The sequence below is a fragment of the Carettochelys insculpta genome, chromosome 25, assembly GCF_033958435.1.
Source record: "Carettochelys insculpta isolate YL-2023 chromosome 25, ASM3395843v1, whole genome shotgun sequence".
In the NCBI taxonomy this organism is placed as follows: Eukaryota; Metazoa; Chordata; order Testudines; family Carettochelyidae; genus Carettochelys; species Carettochelys insculpta.
The window spans coordinates 6830686-6852585 of NC_134161.1; the positions used below are offsets into that span (position 1 = coordinate 6830686).

Below are 21900 nucleotides of genomic sequence, written 5' to 3' on the forward strand. Positions count from 1 at the left end.
CACTACGCTCACGTCACTTGTGGGCTTCACACCACTTGGAGGCCGGCTCTGCTGAGGCACGTGAGTGGCGAGTTAATGCCCCGGGACAGTCCCCAGCCTGCCCCCCTTCCGCTCTCTGAGCATCGCTGTCTCAGAGAGAAGATCCGGAGGCTGCAGCGTGCTGCTGGGGTGACGCTACCCCTGGGGTGGGCTTGGTGTGAGAGCCGGAACAGAACTCAGCACCAGCTGGTCGTCAAGCCCTGGCACTTACCCACTGGTTCTGGCATGGGCTGCTGATGGGCCGGGGGGCGTGAAGCGGCAGCTGGGCTGGGGTTTAAAAGCGCCCAGGGCTCAGGTCTGCCGTCACGGCCACTGCAGCAGCAGCAGCAGCATCCAAAAAGCTCACCTCAGGATCCGCACACAGTGGGGTCCAGGCAGCCCTGAGGGCACCGGGGGCCTGGCAAAGTCTGTCACCAGCCCTGTTCCTGCCCCAATCCCTGAGGCTGAGGTCACAGGTTGACCCACAATGCCAGAGCCCCAGCTTCCCTCCAGTCCCCTTGCAGGCCTCTGCTCACTGCTCTGTGGGGTCCCCCATCAACAGCACCAGCCTGCAGCTGATGATGCAGCTTCCACTTCTGCTTCATTCAGCCTGACTGGATGTGGCTCCAGGAAGCGCAGAGTCCTTCCCCCACCCAGCAGGTTCTCAGACATGCGTCCAGGACAAGAGAGGCCTCAGCTGTGGCTCCCCACCACCTCACCCGCTCTCCTGCCTTTGTTTAATCGCTCTGCAAATCTACCCCAGAGCAGCCGCTGAATACAAGGCGCCCTGCCAGCAGATCATGCTTGGGACGCCCTCCCCTCTCGCCAAACACCTGGCTCTCTGCCTTCCCTTCCTCCCCAGCCACGCCTTCCTGCACTGACAGACCTTACGAAGGCTGAAAATATTCCCAAGCACAGCGGGAACGGCTGCAGCTGCAAACCTGCCTGTAGGGCACACAGGGCACCGCAGGGAGAGCCAGTGTCACTTTCCTGCGTTCCTCGGAGGAACTTCATAATTAGTGGCACAGGGTGAGGTTGCTCTCTGCAGAGCAGCCCTGGCCCCAGCTGCCCTGATTGTGCAGAGGGCCCTGATCAGTATGCAGATGGTCAGAGCTGGTGTCCTCCTTTCTTTGGGCACATCAGCAAAGCTTCCCCTCTGTCAGCCTCTCTCCACGATGAACGCTTCCTAAACTGAGGCCAGGGCCAGCAGAGCTCCTGAACAGACCCGACAACAAGAAACCGTCTTGCCCAGCCCTTGTGAGTACCTCTTTCCACAACAACGTACAGCAAGCCCGAGCCTCATTTTCAGAGACAGGCCTAACCCATTCTGCCAGATCGTGGAGAGTTTGTTCGGATGGGGAAACTGAGGCATGATGTGAGGCTGTGACTTGTGCCAGGATCAATCAGCACACCAGCAATGCAGCTGGGAGTAGAGCCCAGACCTCCTAACTCCTAGACCTGCGATCTCCATGTCACTGAACTGCTGCCCTTTAATTAGTTAGGGAACTTGGAATCCCAAGGAGGTGCAGGTGAAAGGGTCAAAGAAAGCAACCCTGGGACAGCTGTATCTGTCTTTGCAGGTAAGCTTTGCTCTCTCGCTGTCTTGCACCAGCATCTTGTATAAGGGCAGGTCTACGCTACAGGGGAAAGTCGAACTTAGGTAATCAATGAATTATGTAGCTGGAGGTGATGTCCCTTAACTCGGGCTTCTGCACCGTCTCCACTAAGGGAGGTGGATGGGCGTGTTTGCTCCTGTCGACTTCCCTTACTCCTAACAAGGGTCAAGAATGCCAGCACCAATGTGGGTGCCCTGCATATTTGATTTCACGCATCCCTATCAGGCGCACTAAACCAAACTCCAGAAGAGCGATCACAGCAGGGTCAGTAGCCCCTGTAGTGAAGCCATACCCTCAGTCTCAGCTGACGCTGCCACAGGATCAGGGCTTCTCAGAGCACTGGGCAAGGGCAGGCAGGCAGGGAAGCATGCTAACAAGCAGCCCTGAGATGGGAGCATCTAGTTCAGTAGTTCTGTTAAATCTATTAAAACCTCCCTCTCCCAGAGAGCTGGGTCTTTAGAGAGAGGACACCTGCATAAACAGAACACAGACATCTCCTCGGCCCGGGAAAACCCAACCCCAGCAGCGCACTGGGGCAGCCCAGGAAGCACTGGGGCGAAAACCCCAGCGGAGTGATCAGGGCGGCTGCTAGAGGTGGCCGTTTGCATTCAGGACAAAACTGAAGCTGGGAGATTGTTCTAAGACATGATATTAAGGTCAAAAGTAACCTGTAATTTCCCCTGCAGTGCACCCTTCTCCCCCACCTATTTTGCATAGAGGAGGGGCCAGGAATTCAGGGGTGAGAGGCGAAGAATGTGGAGAGACAATGCAGAATGTTGCAGCACATAATTTCTTCTCTCCCGTCCCCACCCCAGCAGCTGTATTGCAGGATGGGTTGGTTTTTGCCAGGAAGAGTTTGCAGGACATGAGCGGTTGCCTGTGCAGTCTAGGCTGGCCCAGAGGAACTTGGCCAGCATCACTCTTTGTATGTTAAAAATATTAATTCCTTATTGTGCTGAAGGTGATTAAAAGCAATGCAGTTTTGACATCTGTTTTGCTGGCTGCTTACCCGCCGCCCCTGAGAAGAGGCAGAGCTTGCTGGGGCAGAGGGCTGAGAATTGGGAAATCCGTCCCATCAGAATTTGCATCGCACGTGCAGGGATGAGGCAGAGAAGGCCCGATCAGGATGACCAAGGTGGGAGGCCAGTGGCCCTGCTGCAGCCTTTTCTGGTACAATTAGGGGCACCTCTTCTTTGACACAGCCATACTGTGGTGATTACATATCCCGTCATGGCCTTTGTCTGGGGGCTTGGGGGACGGGTTGGGGGAAGGTACCACTCCTCAGGTAGGAGAGCAAAGAGGGATAGCCGCCCTTGTCTTGGGGGCAATAAAAGGGGTTTTTTGGGTGGGAATGAATGGTGAGAATGGTGAGGATGCTAAACGAGGAAGGGAAGCGGTATGGACTGATTATGAACACGGGTAGAACAAAAGCAATGGTATTTGGAGAGAAGGAAATAGGAAGGAAGATCAGTGTAGATGGGTTCGAACTAGAGAGCGTAGAGAAGTTCACATCTCTGGGGAGCAACATAACAGATGATCCAGACTGTGAGAAGGAAATAGCGACTAGAAGAGTGAAAGCAAGAGTGAGTCTGACAGCGATGGATAAGATCTGGAAAAGCAAAGCGATGAGCTTAAAGCTGAGTGTCAATTATGTGTGTCTTCAGCATCACGTTGTACGGATGTGGGATGCGGGTGATAAGAAAAGTTTCGAAGAGAAGGGTATTGGTGTGTGAGGGGAGTTATAGAAAGATCCTGAGACTCGGATGGATGCAGGTCACCAAGGAGGAACTATAAAGGAAGATGCAGCTGAAAGAGACCTGCTGCAGAAGCAGAAGGTTATACAACGGAAGGATGCTGCTACGATAGTATCTTCAGCCAAGCCTGGACAAGAACTTATTTTTCATGAGGCCAAGTCCGTGCCACTTTCCTTCCGAGGTGAAGGGCTCCAGGCAGGGTTCCTCCCAAACACATGAGATCCGACCTCCGATGTTCATCTGAATCTCAGGCTGTCTCCTGTCCCCTCCATTTCCAAATTCCTGTTAATTTCTGATTTTCAGAAGATTCCACTACCCTTCCTTCGTATTCGTCTCAGACTGTAGATGGAGCCTACTGTGAACCATACAGTACTTAACTTACGGGTAATTAGACAGTGCCCTTGTAGCCCTGTATGCCCAAGGATTTGAGAGGGAGTAGGTGGGTGAGGTAATGTTTTTATTGGAACAATTTCTGTTGGTGAGACAGAGGTGCTTTCAGGCTTACTCAGAGCTCTTCCTCAGGTCAGAGAAGGAACTCCCAGAGCCACCACAAATGGAAGGCGGAACAGATTGTTTAGACAAAGCAGTTTGCACATATTGTATGGGGCCATGCAAGAACTAATCCTTTTCCCGAGAGGAAACCTGCACAGCACTTCCAAAAAAGGAGCCAGGGAGCTTAAATTAATTACTCAACACCTCAATAAAGAAATGCAGTGAAATCCTTGACTGAGCTCAGACTCTGGATTCATGGGTGGTTACAACCCTCTGCACCCCACTTAGGATTTTCTGGGTTCTCATGGAGCACTTCACCTTGAATGAGATTAAGACGACCGAGATTGTCTAGCTTGGAAAGGAGACAACTGGAGGTGTGGGGTGTGACCAAAGTCTATAAAATTATGGCAGATATGGAGCAGTGTTCCATCTCATCTTTTCCATCCATGTGTGTAGTAAAATTTTATGTGCACCCACAGGCAACTGGTGTGGGGATTCTGGGGGTGGGGGGTGCAGCCATGTGCCTCTGCCCCATCCCTGTCCCCCTCACCCTTGCCTCACCCGTGCTCTGCTTCTGCCCCACTCCTGCTCTGTCCCCATCTGCCTCTTCCTGTAGAAGTGCCGCACGCACCACTGTCAGTGAGTGCAAGGGTTGCCCTTCCACCCCTGGAGTGGCATGGCCCGACAGGAGTGTGAGCGAGGAAGCTCATGTTGCTCTCAAGCTGCAATTCTTGGGGGAAAGGCAGGAATGCCCCCTCATTCATTGGGCGCAGCACTGCGCTGATGGTAAGTGTGTGTGTGTGTGTGAGCATATGGACCCCCTGTGCGTTCCCATATGAGCACCGAGGCATGTGCGGGTGTGGACCATCAGTGGAAACACACACTGCCGTCTGTGGCCGCTCTGCTAAGCAGCTGGGTGGCATTTGAATCTCACCTGGGTGGCCGCACAAGCACTCAGCTGAGGGGGTACTCTGTGGAGAAAAGTAACAGAGAGAAAGCCGTGCTAGTCTGTGTACTATCGAAACTAAAAAGCAGTCCAGTGGCACTTTAAAGACTAACAAAATAACTTATTTGGTGATGAGCTTTCGTGGGACAGACCCACTTCTTCAGACATTAGCCATACCAGAACAGACTCAATATTTAAGGCACGGAGAACCAAAAACAGTAATCAAGGTGGACAAATCAGAAAAAAATGATCAAGGCGAATAAATCAGAGCGCAGAGGGGCCAAAGGGGGGGAGTCAAGAATTAGATTGTATCTAAGTATCTAATCTAATCTGATCTATCTTCCCCCCCTTCCGCCCCTCTTCTCTCTGATTTGCTCACCTTGATAATTTTTTTTTTTATTTGTCAACCTTGATTACTGTTTTTGGTTCTCTATGCCTTAAATATTGAGTCTGTTCTGGTCTGGCTGTGGGCTGAGGAAGTGGGTCCGTCCCACAAAAGCTCACCACCTAATAAATTATTTTGTGAGTTTGTAAAGTGCCACTTGACTGCTTTTTTGTTCTGTGGAGAAAGTGAGTCAGGAAGTATTATTGACCCTTCCCATAGCACAGGGATCAGGGATCCACCCAGGAAACGAGCAGGCAGCAGGTAGCTCGGCAACAGAAGGCAAGTGCTCTTCCCACAGTGCCGTCACCCTGTGGCACTCCTTGCAGCAGGACGGGCGTATGTCTGGCCGAGGTCAGTTCACCGAGGGTAGGTCCATCTGTGGCTATTGGCTGTGGCATCGGGGCACCCTGCTCCAGGTGCACCTGCACCTCCGGCAGCCAGGAGCTGAGACAGGGGCAGGTCCCTGGCTAACTGCCCCGCCCTGTTCCCTCCCCCCAAAAGTATCTGGCGCTGGACACTGGCCATGCTGTGGGGCGTGGGCCTGACCAGTACGGCTCTGCAGTCGGCACCAGCCAGGGAATGGGCCACGATCCTGGGTGCAGCATTGCCCAAGCCCAGCCCACAACAACACAACACAACACAACACAACCACCCAGCTGCTCCGGCCCGGGTTAGGGCACTGTCCCTTTAAATCCTCAGCCCAGAGCAGGGTCCCAGCTTCACGCGCCCACGGAGAAACACAATCGGCCAATCAAAGACGCCTCCGGATCCACCGGCCTCGCCCCGTCCGTCAGAACGTAAACAGCCCTCTCCGTCCCGGAATCCTTCAAACGGCCCAATCAGAGTCCGGAGGGGGCGGATCCTGACGCCCATTGGCCGGATTCCAGCCACGCCCACTCAATATGGCGGCGCCCATCCGCGCAGAGGAAGCCTCGGGACGTGGCTAAGGCCAGCCCCCCCGCGGGCGGGAGGGGGGAACAAGCCGGGGGTCCCCGGGTGAGGAGCGTCTCCCCCCGCGGCGAAGGGATGGTATCGCCCAGCCGGGTGTTCCCGGCTCCTGGGGGGCGCCGAAAGGAGCCGCCGATGGCGGGGAGGGTGTAGGAGCCTGGACCCCCCACTTTCTCCCAGGGACCCCCCAGAGTCCCTCCCTCTGATACACGGAGCCCCTGGCAGCCCCCCACACTAGGCCCCTATGGAGCCAGAGAACCCCCAGCCCCCCGAGATTCACACCCCTGCCCCGACTGGGACCCCTCCCTGAGCCCCCCAGTCTGGTCGCAGGGGACCCCCGCCAGGGCCTGGATACACTAAGTATCACCCCGCCCCCCCAGCACATTTAGGCACCAGAAGATTTTCTTCCCTGCTGTCCCGCCCCCCGCGTGGCAGGACCCTTCCTGCCCCCGGGAACCAGCCCTGCCCCCCAGTTTTCCCCTCAAGGCCTGACCCGTCTCCTCTTCTCCATCTCCTAGCTCTAGTTCTCCCCGAGACCACCCTCGCCGGGTCCCGAGCCATGGATCTGGTGTTCCTGGTCATCAACGGCGTAGGGATGGGCTTGGATTTCCTGGGCTTCCTGCTCGATGTGAACTTCTTCCTGGTCTCCACCTTGGTCTCCGTACTGGTCTGGCTTATTACGGTCATCTATAACCTTCCCAGCATGCTGGTGGCTGGTGTGATGCAGTGCTGGAATGGGACCTTGTTCTCCTTGGTGTCCCTCGTGGAAGCACTTTGCTGCCTGGCCTTGGGCACGATTCAAATGGTCGCCGGGCTGTTCCGAGGCTTCTGCTCGGGCTTGGAGAGTCTGAAAGTAGTGGGGCACCTGTTCTCGCACGTGGTCCTGAGAAGCAAAGAACTTGTGCACCGAGGGCTCTGGAACCTGTTTGGTTCCGGCCAGTCACTCTTGAGGCAGGTGTGTGAAGTGTTCACCATCATCATGAGCCTCTTCGCCTATTTTGTTAACAGCATCATCAACATCTGCCTGATTGGCACCCAGAATCTGGTGCTGGCCCTGTGGGACTCCCTCGTCATCCCTTTTCTGAGAGTCACAGATCTCCTGGCTGCCTTCCTTGCTCACATGTCTAGCAGTGCCATTGCCATGTGCATTCTCTTGTGGTCACCCTGCCAGCTGGCATTTGAGCTCTTGGGGTCCATGAGCAAGCTCCTGGTTAATGTCTTCTTCGTGAATATCTATGGCCTAGTGTTACTGGTCCTCATTGTTGCTGTCACCACCTTAGTTCTCAACCCTGAGCTGACAAGGACGCTTGTAAACCATGTGTCAGGATACTTGAACACCTTGCCTTCATACCAGCGCCTGCGGCGGGACATCTGGCGTCTCTACCAGATTGTGCTCTTGACCCTGGGGATGGTAGTGAGCTCCCAGGCTTGGCGCAGGGTAGCAGGCTGGAGTTTCCAAATGGCCAACTGGAACGGAGGAGGCAGAGCAACAAACCAGCAGGTCAATCAAAGGCCACAAGATGCGGAGGCTAACCAAAGCAGGCAAGGGGTGGCTGCAGCCGTTCATAGAGCAGTTGTTCCTGGAGGACCTCAACAAGGAAGACAAGGGCTGCCTGGAGCTAGTCAGCAAGGTGCGGGTGCTGCCCGCCAGGTGCAGCAGCTGCCAGGCAGAGGACATAGGGACCAACATGACATAAACACTGAGCAGCGATCAAATGTGCAGCCAGCCTCTGGTCGATATGCCACAGCAGGACAGCGCCTCCCAACTCCAGGGGAGGGACCCAGCACATCGCGAGCCAAACCTCTGAGGAAAGAGCACCTGAATGCTTCAGAGGAGGACGGTGAGGGTGTTGCTCCAGAGGATGACCCTTGGATGCTCCTAAAAGAACAAGAAGAACGTAAAAAATGTGTCATCTGCCAGGACCAAACCAAGACGGTGTTGCTCCTGCCCTGCAGGCACTTGTGCCTCTGCCAAGAATGCACTGAAATCCTACTGCAGCAGGCCATCTACCAGCGCAACTGCCCGCTCTGCCGGCAGATGATACTGCAGACTCTCAATGTGTACCTATGAGCTCGGGGTGTTACTTCATTTAGACTTCACTGGGTTTTCCCAGTGGGACAGCCAGCAAAAGAGAATCCAGGGACCCTGGCTTCGTGGTAGTGGTACTTTGTGTGCTAGGCACCCAGGAGCAGCTCAACCCAGTCTGTGCCACATGGAGTTTTCCAAAGAAACAGCAATGACATTGAAACAGAATGAGAGAAGCTTTGTTTTACTAACGATGTCACTTGCCACTGCTTCTGGAAAGCACAAGAGCTGATCTCAGCAACAGAGTGAAAGGTCTTGGCAGCTGAAACTTCTTAAATTCTGGAGTGCAGAATCTTCTTCTGTTGGTGCATCATCCAGAGTATCCAAAGGAGGGCTTGGAAAAGGCTCCAGACACCTCCTAGCCAAAGTCTGCTGTGAAAGATGTCGGCAGTGCCCTGGTAAGGAGAGGGCAAACTCTGGGATTCCAGCTCTGCTATAGTAGAAGGGAGGGCTTTTGTGGCAAGCTTGGCTAGTGACAAGCTGAAAATTTGGCATTTCTCCTCTTCTCTCAGCTGTTGAGAGGGAGCTCTTGTGCCTCCTTACCCTCCTGTTTTCTCGTAGGAGGGCAGGAAAAGAACTGAGTGGCTGAGGGCCTGCAACCTGTGAGTGAAATTGACAAGTTCTTGGCCGGTTTCACAGCCAACTACAGTGCTGTCTTGTCAATTTCGCTTTGGATCCCCAAGGCAGAGGCCCAGATTCTTAAAGCTATTGAGGCATTTAACACTTATCAATTTCAATGGGAGTTAAGCATCTAAATACTTTTGAGGAGCTGGGCTACAGCCTCTAGCCAGTGAGCAAGTGAATCTTTCAAGCCTGATCCAAAGACAGGCTAGTGCTCGCCACAAAAGCAGGCCTGTTCAGTTTGGCGTGGCTGAAAGCCACACTATTCAATCTTTAACCATTCCTTCAGAAACCATCACACTATTTTGGATCCTGGTGCTGTCTGGGCTCTTTTTTGCCTTTTTCCCCTTCAAAAGCTGGTGCGGCAGAGGGAAAAATTACTAGGCTGTGGGGATTTTCCAGCTCGTTTCCCTCCGCCCCCACCTACACACTTCTCTCAGGGCCCCACCTCTGTGTGAGAGAGGCTAGAACCCAAATGTGACTACTGGGATGAACACAAACTCTTCCTGGTTTAGCTTACCATAGAGTTAAGTCAGCACCTCTCTGGCTTCACTGGCATGCAGCTAGCACAGATCACCTATGCAAGATAGCACATTCTGGACTCCTCATACAGCTCTTTCCAAAGGAGAGGGAATGAGTGAGGGAGAGGATACCTGGGTCTGTTTCCCTTTTGAAGTTTTTCTTTTGTGAATGTACTATTTTCTTAACAGCCCTGGCAACGTCAAGCCTCCGTGTATCCACAGAATGGGTCAGGAGCAATGCAAACATCCACGTCTCCCTGTACCTCCCTCCATACTCAGAGAGTCCCCTTTAGAAGGGACTTGATTGTCCATGGCCTACACAGCCCTTGGCCTTCACCGAGACTGCTTTAGAGCATTGGCTTCAACTCTCTCCTGATCTGGGGTGGAAATGAAGGGGTGAGCTCTGACGGGAGACGCGCCCAATCCTAAGGCTACACCTCTGAGACATGCCAGCTCTGGGGAGCAAGTTTTTCTGTGAACGCTGAAGCTATACTTGCATATAGTGGGGTTATATTGGGCATGTTTTACTGATGGCGTGAATTGTGACACATCTCATGAGATTTCCTTTGCTTTTGTGCCACCCCGCCCCCTGACTCCAGGAAGCTGAGCAGGCGTCTCTGATCTGGGATGTCTGGAGGGGCCGTCAGCATTTGGCCAAGCAGCACAATTCCAAGAGATCAGTCAGCTGGCAAATAGTATATTGAAACTAAAACCTTCTCGTGTTCCCGGATGCTGGTGCTGTGCAGCCCCCGGGCCACAAGAAGAGAGGCTGAGAGATGTTTATATTCTCTCTCTAGCTACTAAATAATTAATAGTTACTTTAACTCCAAATGGGGCCAGAGAGTGCTTGGGGAGGATAAGACGAGTTTGTTTACATTGCAGAATTCCACTGTCAAAGCATGTTTTGGGCTAGTCTGTGTGACTGTAACCGATTAGTTATAAGTGCTTGGTGGGATGGTGTTACAGCCTCAGGGTGAAATGCTGGCTGTACTGAGACCAATGGGAAAATTCCTCTGGACTGCATGGGGTGCAGGAGTTACCATGGGTCTCTGTAAGGCAGGAATGGGAAACCCCAAAGAGTGGGTGGGCTGCAGCCTCCCTCCCCCAGGCACCTGTCCTTTGCTGGGACACCGGAGCCCCGCACTCACTTGCTCCTTCCCCTCCCTCCCTCCCAGCACTTCTGGAGTGTGGAAATCTCCTGATTGGCACTTTGTACCCTCTCCTCCCCCTCCTTCCCTCCCAGAGCTGGAATCCCGTGAACAGCTGATTTGTGGTGCTTCAGCTCTGGGAGAGAGGGGAAGGAGCAGGGACAGAGCCCTGGGAGGGAGGGAGAGGTATAGGAAGTATGAGGTTCCAGTGCCCCAGTGTGTGAGAGGCGTGTGGGGGAGAGGGGCAGCTGCAGGGGTCCGTGGTCCACAGGTGAAGCTCCACTGGGCCGCAGGTGACCTGCGGGGTGCAGGTTGCCCCCCACAGCATTAGGTGGGGTGGTCCCTTCATGCAGGCCAGAACCAAATAATTCTCCTGTGGGTCGGGCAGTTTGCTGCTCTGCACAGCATATAGGAAGACCAGTTAGTTGGGTGCTTGATATTTTCTGGGAGGCTAAGCAAGACGTGGCTGTGTTTCAGAATGGAGCATCACCGGGCAGGGGAGAGGCCTGCGAGGTTAGGATGCTGACCTGGAAAGCTGCAAGCGACAGTGCTGCTAGCGGGGCCCCTGAGACATAAGAGGATGCTGCTTTCAACTTTGATGCACACAAGACAGAATCCTTGACCAGCATCTCAGTGGCCGCTGTGTTGTGCCTCCTGCAAGGGGATGAAAAATACCCATCTCTGCCCCTTTTGAGCTGTTTACACTGAAAATCTGGGGTGGCGACAGCAAGCTGCCACTGAATCAATGTGTGCCCTCTCTTGTAGCCCACCCAGCCCCGGGTGCCATGTGGACCAGGCCTGTTCTGACCCTCGGGTTGCAAACCTTGCACTTGGCTCGTATTCGGAAAGGTTTCCCTCTCCCCCTGCGGCAGTCTGTTTCCCAAGTTGCTTTTGGCGCGGTCCAGCCAGTCCCTTAGCAGCCGCTGCAGGGGGTGTGTTGCGATCCCAAGGCGAATTCCTTATTTTCTTTACAACGCTTATTGGCTCTCAGTTCCTCTCTGAGACTCCTGAACCGGCAGGAGAGCGATGCGGAGGGGGGAGGGGCCGAAGCGGTCTGCTGGTGGGCACAGGTGCTGACCCAGCCACTTGGTTCTGGTGGCTTCAGCCCCCAGGGGTGCACCAGTGCTGAGTGACGGGGGGCAGAGACCATATCAGATAACAAAGGGGGCAGCAGCTGCATCGCTGAAAGCCCAAGTGCGTGGTATTCATGCTGCAGATCGCACAAGCACAGGCTAATATGCTAGCAGGGGCCAGCGGGTGTAAAGGGCAGAGAGCTGTGACTGCTTCAGCTGGAGAAGGATCTGGCCCAGGGGGCTTTTTGGCCCCTTAGGGAGGTGTGCTGTCTGTAAGGCTTTCTACCTGCCCTTCCACTTCTGAGCCATCTGCCTTGGACACTGGAAGCAGCCAGTGGCCTGTGTGGCTAAGCTGCCCCCTTCGGAAAGCTAGCCAGACCCTCCTGAGTTGTGCCTTTGTAACAAGCCAGCTCCCTCACTGACCCTCTCTGGCTGCCCTGCTTCAGGGCTCTATTTTGGACGCCTGCGTTTCTAACCCGGTCCCTGGGGGAGAACATTTTGTATCAGACTTTCTGGGGGATTTCTGTTCCCAGAGCCCAGTGCTACTTCCCTTCCAGCCCACTCTGGCGATGTTTGAAAAGTCAGTCTCTGCCTTTTTAGGAGCTGCTGTTTGCTGTCCAGAAAAGCTCTGCGTTTTATGGTTAACTCTTTGCACTATGAACCTGACTCTGCCATTAAAGTCTCCTTTGTGAAAGCCAAACTACCCGTGGCTCTGTTCTTCGGAGGGCTCTGGCTGGGGGAGAGCCCAGTCTCCAAGGGGAGACTGGCTTTGGACTTTGTTTCCGCTCATCTCTGGGCTGTGGGGAAGGGGGAAAGCCCTGCAGCCAGAATTCCCAGGCTGTAAGCTGCAGGGAACCTCTCCGTTCGGCCAGCAAGCTCTGAGGGGAAACCGCAAGGGTGAAGAGCAGGGTAGGCGGCGGTGGGGTGGGCAGAGCTCAGGTCCTGCACTGAGCCAGAGGGGGTGAGGTGGGGCAGTTTGGGGAGAGCTCAGGCCCTAGGCAGACCTGGGGAGGGGGTGTCAAGGTTGGGGCACATCAGGAATGTGACGTGCTCTTGTGCAGTAGCAAGGAGGGGGTGATGGGGGCACAGTGTGGGGCAGTGTTTCCCCTCATTTTTTCCATCCGTGCTCAGAACAAATGTGTGCGCTGAGGCCTGCGCGGATGTCATGCTGCCGGCTGAGGGAGCTCTGGTGTTCAACGGGACAGCCCCCGAAGCTCTTCTTGTGGCTGCCTGGGCACGCCGCGTTCAGGGAACTCTGGCGGGGGCGTACGGTCAGGCCCTGTGTAGATCTGGGGAGGGTGTGGTGGAGTGTGCTCGGGTGTAACACAGTTCAACTTCCACTGGGGAAACTGGCCACGAGCGCAGCCACGGCTGTCAGTTACGCTGATCCCACACCCTCCCTTTGCTGCTCTTTCCCACTTCCCCTTTGTGGGGGCAAAAGGAGCAGGGAATAAGAAACAGCCTTGCTCCCCCTCGGGATCTCTGCCCCCCAGCCATCTTCCCTCGCTCATGTCAGTTGTTTCGCTTAATCTTCTTGCACACAGAGATCAGGCCTTGGGCGGTGGGGAGAACTGGCTGGAGATAAGCTGTATGGAAGGGAAGTCCATGAAAGTGCAGGGGCTGTTGGATTAGCCTTCACGACATGCTTGCTGCTTTTCGACCCAGAAGTGGTTGAACTGTTGTGGATATTCCAGAGCCCCGAAACGGGAAGGAGCTCTGGCCTCCAGTTCCCTGAGCCACACGCTCGACAGCCTCCGCCCCAGAGCAAGGAACGTGATCTAAGGATCCGAAAGCTCAGGCTCCCCAGCTCTGATCAATAGAAAACTCCTCCCAAAGCCAGAGCTAGACCCAAGCAGTCCTGGCTCCCAGTCCCTGCTCTCGTCACTCCACAGGTCAGTATTCCTTTGGGAGACAGCTGGCTCTAACACGGCCTCTTCTCTCTGCTGTACTGAGGTGGGAGAGCTCCCCCACTCATCTCTCAGCACGTGCACAGCACCTCGTAGCTCTGAATTTTAGCTCCCCCCCCCACTGCTGGGGAAACTGAGGCAGTGAATGGTTAAGCACCACATTTTTCAGGGTGCCTACCAGTGGTTAACACCCGCCAATTTCCAGAGCGGCTCAGTGCCCACAGCGCCTTATCAAGCATCAAGTGGGTGGGCTCAGCACTTCGGCCTGTTAGGCACCCCCGAAAGAGAGCCCCACATTTCGAGGTTATTGTCGAAGCCCAGAGCCTACAGGGCTTGTCCAAGCCTATGGCGCTAAACCACAGCAGAGCAGGGAATAGAGGAGGGCTGCTGAGGGTCTGGTTATTTCTGCAGCTGCTACCAGTGCCGGCCTCTGGAGCCAGGTGAATGGCTTATGGGAAGGAAACGCCATGTGTTGGGACCTGGTGGTGCTCTCCCTACCCGCCCTGCAGCCGCTCCTGGCCTAGCAGAGGGAAGTTCTTTTTTTTGACTCATACTCCTGCAGCCCTTTGAGGCCCGTTATTACATGCAGCAGCAGAAAGCTGGCTTTGGAAGGCCAGCGTTTCCCCGAGGAGCCATCAGGCGGGTGGTTTTACTGACTCCCTGGCTATTACAGCAGGCTATTAACAGAAAAATGCAAGTGTGCATTCCTGCTGCTCCCTGCTCACAGTGTGTTCAGGCAGCGCACGGGGTTATTGATACCTGCACTCAACCTTTCCCCTTCATAACTCACCCATTAAGTGGCAGCTTAAGCAGCTGTTAAAAAGGTACCTTGTGTTAGGGCTTGTGAAATATTCACGGGCCTGGAGCTGGAACTCTGGGTGCTGGGAAGGCCTGCCCAGTGCGAAGGCTGGAAGGCAGGACCAGCTGAGGGGTGAGCACTCTGCCCTGGGGTCCCTCTGTGCAAACAGCTGTCATGGGTTGAGTAGATCCCAGCCAGCTCTCCCATGCCCCTTGGGACGGTCAGAGCAAGGCTAGCCAGGGGATTTGGGCCCATTCTGGCCAGTGCTGCAAACCCCAGCATGGTTAGGCAAAGCACGAGCAGGGGTGCAGCTTTGCCCATCCGCCCTGACGGTTCCCCTGCTTGAGACGTGGGACAGCCTGGGATCTCCAGGCTGGAGACAGCCTGGGTCTGGTGGCATGTGGGAAGAGCTGTTTACAGTCCACCTCAGCCCCGTGTCAGGTTGCCATCTGACAGGCAGGGCATGGGTTAGTGGTTTTCAATGCCCCCACCCTGGAACAGTAGCAGCTGGGGTCTTTGGCCGGGGGCAGTTCTGTACTGGCGCTCACCGGCACCTGGTGTTGATGGTAGGAGTTGGGGACCTTGGCTAAAGTCCACCCCCTGCACTGTTCTGACGTGCGCTGGCCATGGTGCAACTCCCCAGAGGCGGTTGCATCCCTGTATTGACCCCCGTGTGCAAAGTTTGAAGATGAACAGGGCAGATTTGCAAGCAGGATACCATTCATCCCCCGCAAAGGGCTTCTCAGCCTCTGGCACATGCCTGCACCCGAAGGTGGAGCCAGAGCTGCCTGGGGACCGTTCTCATCCACTAGCCTGGCAGCTGCAGCCCAGCCAGGCTGGGGGTTTCTGAGCAGCCAGCAGGAGCAGAAGGGAGATGAGCTGGGAGGGAAGGTGCCTCCCCATTGGAACACGTGTGGAAGTTGGAGGCTGAGAAGCCACAGCCTGCAGAACGGCCTGGAGCTTGTGTGCAGCCAGGGCCTGGGCGGTGTGAGTGGAGAGGGAGGCAGAGGCTGGAGACCAGAGGAGGTGGCTTTGCAGAGGCCGAGATTGCTCAGTGGGTCAGGCTTGGGTCACTGGCCCATTCCCAGCTGTGGTGAGGTGCCCCATGCATGGACTGAGTTTCACTGGTCTCAGCCCTGCTCCTGGTTTGCACCTCCCAGATCCATCCTCAGCTGGCACCAACCGTCTCAAGGGGCAAAGGAGGGACTGGGCGGGTCATGCGACCTCTTGTACCCCGGCTACAGTCACGGGTTACATGCAAACTCCACCTGGGTGGGCTGCAGCTCTGCTTGCTCCCACGCCTTGGGGGTGACCCCCCTCGCGAGCAGCGGCTGCCCTGCCTGAGCAGGACTCTATGAGTCTAGCCAGGGCCCAGCTTTAATGAGAGGGTGAGCTCTGTGCTCACCCTGCCTGACAGCCTGGGGCGGTGGGCGCGGGGGAGGGAAGCCACAGCCACCTGCTCTCCCCGTCCTGCCTTCTTCAGCCACAAGGCAGGTTCTCTCCCGCCCAGCAGGGAGGCCGATGAGTGGTGCTGTGGGCAGCTGATGACAATGGCAGCTGGGCCACCCAGGGCTCTTTGCAGTCAGGAATGTGCGTGGAAGCCTCTTGGGTGGCACCATCTGGCATCCAGGACAAGGCTCTGCCAGCTGCTGATGGGTCAGAAGGGAGAGCCCAGGGCCAGCCCCCTCCAGCTTGGGGAGGTGGGAATGCAGACCCTGCAGATGGGGCTGGCGCGCGGCCCCATGGCTGCAAGGAGCAAAACCAAACCCTTCGGTACAAGCTGGCGTGTCCAGCATCAGGCTGCGGCGTCTGCAGCTCAGGCCCACGTCTGCGAGGGGCAGGGGGAGAAGCTGCTGCTGTGCAGCAAGGGGAGCCGGCAGGTCACCTGTCCTGAGCAGAGCTCTGAGCAGCCGAAGCGCTGGGACGGGGTCCCAGCCAGGTGTTGGGGGCTGTGGCCACGCTCCCCTCCCCATATTGCTAGGGGGAAGGGGGATTCCAGGGTCCTGGGGTGGAAAAGGTTGGACATCGCTGCTCCAGGGGCTTCCCCACCTTCCTGTCTGCCCATCCCCTGCCAACTCCTCCTGGAAGTGAGGTTCCACCCCCCTGCAGCCCCCACCCCAGCATAGCCACTGGGCTCCGCTGCCAGAGAGGCCTGTCCATCTCCAAGACCCGGCAGCGCCTGCCATCGATCTGTGGGTCCATTTAGCCTCCAGGAGGCTCCGCTTACGGAAACCTGAGTAAACCCGCACAGCTGTAAGCCCACGGCTGTCCTCAGCCGCTTCCAGGAAGGAGGTGCTGCTGTCAGAGCTAATCGGACCCCTGGGGCTCTTGCTAACCAGCCCTGGTCTAGCTGCTAAGGAACTTGGGGCTCGGCAGCAAACACCCAGCAGCCTCCTTGTGTCTTGCTGCAACCACCCCGGCTACAGCACCGACTGCTCCACTGCAGCCAGAGCTGCGGGGAGAGAGGGGCAGACCCCATCCTCAGGGCCGCGCTGGGGCACCTCTTGCCTGGCACAGCCGGTATGTACTCGCTGGGGCGTCCATCACCCTGGGCTTTCAAAGCGCTGCGTATTAACCCATGAAGTCCCAGAAGTCTCCTTCCTTCTGCTGTTCTCCATGGGGAAACTGAGGCAGGGAGCTGTCCGTGCATGGCAAGGCAGTGGAAGAAGTGGGAATGGAGCCCAGACCCCTAAACCCTAATCTCCAGCTCTAACCACTAGACTGCACTGTGCCAGAACCAGCCTTCCCCATGTTCTGATTACGAGACAGCGCCACACTGCAACAACACATCCCCTGGGCAGGGACCCTGCCCTCTGGAGCACGCAAAGCTCTGGGTAAGAGAAGGCCCCTGGCTGCTCACTCTGTGGCTGTGGTAAGGCAGGAGCATTGTAAATGGACATGGGATGCCGAGTGGGTGAGCCCCAGGCTGGGTAGGGCTTTGGTTTCCAGCCCCTAGCTGGCCCATCGACTCCTGCATGTCTGGTTCGAGATCTTCCCGGCTGGTGCTTGGCCTGCTCCCAGGAGGGCAGTCGGGGCAGAGAGCTAGCCTGGAGCTCCAGCCAGGATTTTCAAGCGCGGTCAATGATTTTGGGTGGCGGTTGGTGGCGCTGAGCTCCCTGGTCGCTACAAGGGCTCAGCACTCGCTCAAGATCAGGCCCTGCTGGGGAGCAGGAGCTGTACCAGCCTCAGCCCTGAGCTGGAGGAGATGCCCGGCTGGGGAAAGAGAGGAGATGTGTCTCCCTGGCCCACTCGCCCCTTGGCCCCCTCGTGACTCAGGCCCAGTTAGGACCAAGGGCTCTGCGGCTGCTAGGACCTGGACTGAGACCCGCCCAGCTCTTTCCACAGGGGCCACTGAGCAGCAACTGGACACGAACAGCTGCCAGTCAGGCCTGGCCTCTGGCTCATTTGACATCAGCAGCTAGACAGAGCGGCTCCCGGCCCTTCTGCAGGGCATGGCGGCTGGAGCCAGACGGTTGCTCTCACTGTTGTGGTCAGCCCTTAGCCCTGCTCTCAGGGCCCTGTGGCTGAGACCTCTGCAGCAGGAGAGCTGCTTTTGTCCTGTGCTCCCTTTCCAGGGGGCTTCGGCCAGGGGCAGTGAGAGGGACTCAGGTAGGATGCCCAAGACCTGCCAGGTGGCTCCTCCGACCTGTACCCACAGGGGCAGACGCAAGCCAAGCGGGGCTCTGGGTGACAGCCTGTGCTGTGAGAGCCCATGCAGCTCCCCCGCCTGCGAAGGAGGGCGCACTCCGCACAAGGGCTGACAGGGTTCAGGTGGCCCAGTTGCCTGGCCAGGCTGCAGCAAGGAGCAGGGATTAATTAGAGAGGAGGCTCAGCTGGACAGGAAGAGGAGGGGTTGGAGTCGGTCATGGTGAGGGAGGCTGTAAGCCAGGGATAGGGGAGCCCCTGGCTGTGTGTCTGTCACAGGGTCCCTGCTGCTGGGCAGGGGCACCCACAGAGACAGCTGCCTGGGGTGGTGCAGCCTGAGCGACTTTGGAACGTGCCCCACCTGGCAGGGGAACTGCAGAGCGCTGACTGGGGGCCAGGCCCTGAAGCTGGAGTGGTCGGGTGCTGGCAGAGCCAGGCCCGGAGGACCGGTGGAGAGTCCTTTCAGGGAGAGGTGTTGCCTCGCAAAGTTCACGCCCAGGCGCGCTGGCGGTGAGTCGAGCAGCCCATGAGAGGGCCCCTACCCAGCCCTCACACAGCCCCCAGGCAGGGGCAGGGGCAGGCTGGCGTATTCCCTCCTGCTGTGGGCGGTGGTCAAAGCCCCATCCCAAGGGTCTCCTGCCACATAGCAGGGGATGCGGTGCTGCTCCAGCCATGGGCTGAACCAGCGAGCCCCCGTGGCACTCAGCTGGGAGGGGGCTGTTCAGCCCATTGCGGCCCTGGTAGCGGCACGTGACAGGTCCCTGGGGGGAGCTCCTGTCCATGGGATGCTCTGGGGGCTTTCCCTCTGCCCAGCCTTCCTCTCCGCAGACGGGCGATCTGCCCGCTAGCGCAGCCCTCGGCGCAGCCCCTGGAGTCCCTGGCTCGGATGGAGGGGAAGGGGAGACACCTTTTCCTCCAGCTGGGGAAGCCTAGGAGCAGAACAGCCCAGTGCTCGCCTGGGGCAGTGTGCCTGTGCCAGTCTGGCTGCAGCGCCTCCTGCCGGGGGGACCTGGGACTGCAGCACTTGGAGCTGCCCCTGCTCCCTGGCAGGGCTCCCCCCAACTCAGTGGGGTGGTGTGTGCTGGCTTGGGCCTTGGGGAAGCCCAGCAGGGAGGCAGGGGGAGCCCATATAATGACCTGAGCCCCTCTCCTGGCAGGCAGCACATTGGCTGGGCCGGTAACCAGAGCAGGGCTGGCGTGTTCACCGTGGCTGAGGACTTCCTCGAGGCTCCTTCTGCCTCTTGGGCGTTGCTGCGGGGGCTCTGGGAAGCGAGGCCAGGGAGTGCACAGCAGGGCTGGCTGCAGGGGGTGCTGCACAACAGACCAGGCAGGGCCCAGCGTCTGGCTTTTCCGGTTGAGAGGCTGGTAGAACCCAGGAGTCCTGGCTCCCACTCACAGCTGGAAGCCCCGGCCCAGGCTTCTTCCCAGACCAGTGTGTTTCAGAGCCTGCAGTGCTGGGGCCCAGCAGCCTCAGGACCTGCCCGGCTGTGCTGCACTGGCTGATGTGACCTGGGCTGAGGCCTGGGCTTCCATATACCACCACTCTGCTGCTTTCTCCCCGCCTGCCCAGATCTCCTCCTATTAGCCCCCCGCTTCCCTGCTGACTGGCTGTCTTCTCTGGCCCTCTCCCCCAGACCCCCTGCTACCCTCCTGCTCATGGGTGTGCTTGGGGAGGGGCGCCCCCTTGTGGAGCTGCGAGGCCATTACCGCAGCGCTGCATGGCACAGGCGATGATGGGGAACAGGTCCTTTGGGTTTCATCGGTTCATCCTTCTCCTCTGCCCAGGGGTGACAGTAACTTACAATTCCGTGCAGGCTCAGGGCCCTGCCGGCTCTTTCAGTAGCTCCCAGCTGGCTGGCTTTTGCTGCAGCTCCGCCAGCTCTTGCAGGAGCCGTGCACCAGGGCGCAGCCGCTTCCCTTCACCTCTGCCTCTAACCCTCCCCAAAAGGTGCCTGTGCCCAGACAGTGGCCACAGCAGAGCCGGGAACAGGAGTCAGGAGTCTGAGCACTCGCTTGTTTGCTCCCACAAACTTCCAACTCCCAGAGCTGGGGACAGACCCCCGGAGTCCTGCCCCCAGACCCCCCTTGTGCAATGTCTAACTCTGGGTCTCTGTCCCCTGGGTGATGGTACAGCCCAGGGTCCCTGTTTCCCAGCTCCCCCCCTTACATTCGCTTGGCCAGTCACCCTCTTCCTGTCAAGTCCCCACCTTGGCAATTTCTCTCCTGCCCCGTGGGCCAGGCTCCTTCCTGAGCCGAATTACTCCTTGGGACTGTCTTTGAGAGGACAGGGTTAAGCTCTACTTCTCCACCACCAGGTGTATAAAGCTTCCAGTCTGGCACTTGGGTGCTGCATGCAGACAGCTGGGCACTGCCTCCTGCAGTGTCTTCCTAAGCCCCCTCGGTCTCCTGTCCAGGCACAGCCTCACTGAACAGATCAGCCAGCACCTGAGGAGGGCAGGCAGGCGGGTTGTCTCTTCCCAGGCTCTGTTCCCTGTCTGGGCAGCAGTGGCTCAGCACAGCTGTTGCCTTGGGGACATCTGCAATCCTGTGGGGTGTGCTTGCTCCCCCAAGGAGCTCCCGTGGCCCAGAGTAACTTGCACTCCCCTCTGCTTGCTGACACCAACAGGAAGCAGCTTCCAGCTGGATGCATTCCAGGAGCACGTGGGAAACCGGTTCCAGGGGCGCAGAGGGCTCTCCCTCCTGCTGCTAAAAATAGGGGCCTTTTCCTGAGCCATCACAACAGGCCCGCAGGAAATCTGCGGTGGGACAGCGGGAAGGGAAATGAGAAAGTGCTGCCTCAGCAATTCCTGCCCCCAGTGAGGCGGGAGCCAGGCCATGCTGCCTTGCAGTGTTCCCTAGAGCTGGGCGCCTGGGCGGCTACCCAGGAGAGAATCAAATGCCAGCTAGCTGGTTAGCAGCGTGCCCACAGCCAGCAGCCTGTGTTTCTAAACTTATTCCGTGTGTGGATGGAGAATGTTAGAGGAAACAGTGCCTCGAAGAGCTCTGGAGTGCAGAGAACGAGGCCGCTGTCAACTCCGCTCGTCCTCCCAGCAGCCCTCTGGGGAGGGCGAGCCCCCACAAGGCCCACAGGGCAGAAGGGAAACTGAGGCATGAATGATCTGAGACTAGAACCCCAGAGTCCTGACAGCTGTACCCGGCTGGCATGGAGCAGAAGCAGCACTAGTTAGTGTTGGGCTAATCTGCCTGGCGCTGCTGAATCGATGCTTTGCCCAACAGCTCTCCCCCGTGGGGAGGTGGTGCCCCTATGGGAGAGAGGGCTCCATGCGGCTGTGCAGTGTGGCTGTGGTTTGGGATTGAGGTGCAAAGGGGAATCAAAAAAAGCCCAAAGGCAAGTGGTCTTACCACTGCCTTGGGCGCAAGTGAAGACAATCCTTGCCCCCAAGAACAGGCATCTGCAACCCTGACAAAGGTGTCCGTGAATGGGCCATGCTCCCGCCGTCCCTCTCTCGCAAGCAGCAGGCAGCCAGGATGCCTGGGAATCCTGGCAGGACTCCCCTGAGCAGTCCTGGGCAAGTTGCTGCCTCTCCTCATGCCTCAGTTTCCCCTGGTTTCCCTCACTGAGGAGGGCTTGGCACCCGCTGGCGTCCAGGCTTGAGTCCCTCTCTTTCTGCCCCTGCTAGTAGAAACCTGTCGAGGGGCCAGTACTTTGCCCCTTCCCCATCCTTGTGCTAGAGGGGCTTCAGCACCTACAGCACCACCCTAAGACTGCTGCTTTCAGCTGGGGCACAGGCTCATGCATGCTGCCACCTGGGGCTTCCTGTCTCTTCTGCTCTAGCTCAACCCGCCTGCCTGGAGCTGCTTCCCGGGGGTGGAGTGGGGAAGGCTTCGAACCAAGATGTGAGAAAGGCCTGTTACAGAATGAGACCCCTTCCCTGGGCCGCTATGGGGTGGAGCTAGGATATCTACAGCTGCAGAGGTGG

General features: G+C 57.4%; 1 protein-coding gene across 3 annotated transcripts in view; it reads left to right on the top strand.

Annotated features, from left to right (window-relative positions):
- The first annotated feature begins 1566 nt into the window (after nucleotides 1-1566).
- RNF26 (ring finger protein 26) overlaps nucleotides 1567-21900 on the top strand; it is a 35083-nt gene continuing 14749 nt past the window's right edge. Inside the window, exons 1-2 of one of the 3 annotated variants that reach the window (XM_074977217.1) lie at nucleotides 1567-1598; nucleotides 6678-12308. In XM_074977217.1, coding sequence (XP_074833318.1) covers nucleotides 6719-8230 — 1512 coding nt within the window. In that variant the 5' untranslated portion in view covers nucleotides 1567-1598; nucleotides 6678-6718 and the 3' untranslated portion in view covers nucleotides 8231-12308. Of the gene's footprint in view, nucleotides 1599-6116; nucleotides 12309-21900 lie in introns of those variants that run through there. The other 2 variants (XM_074977216.1, XR_012642559.1) reach the window with 2 other exon arrangements.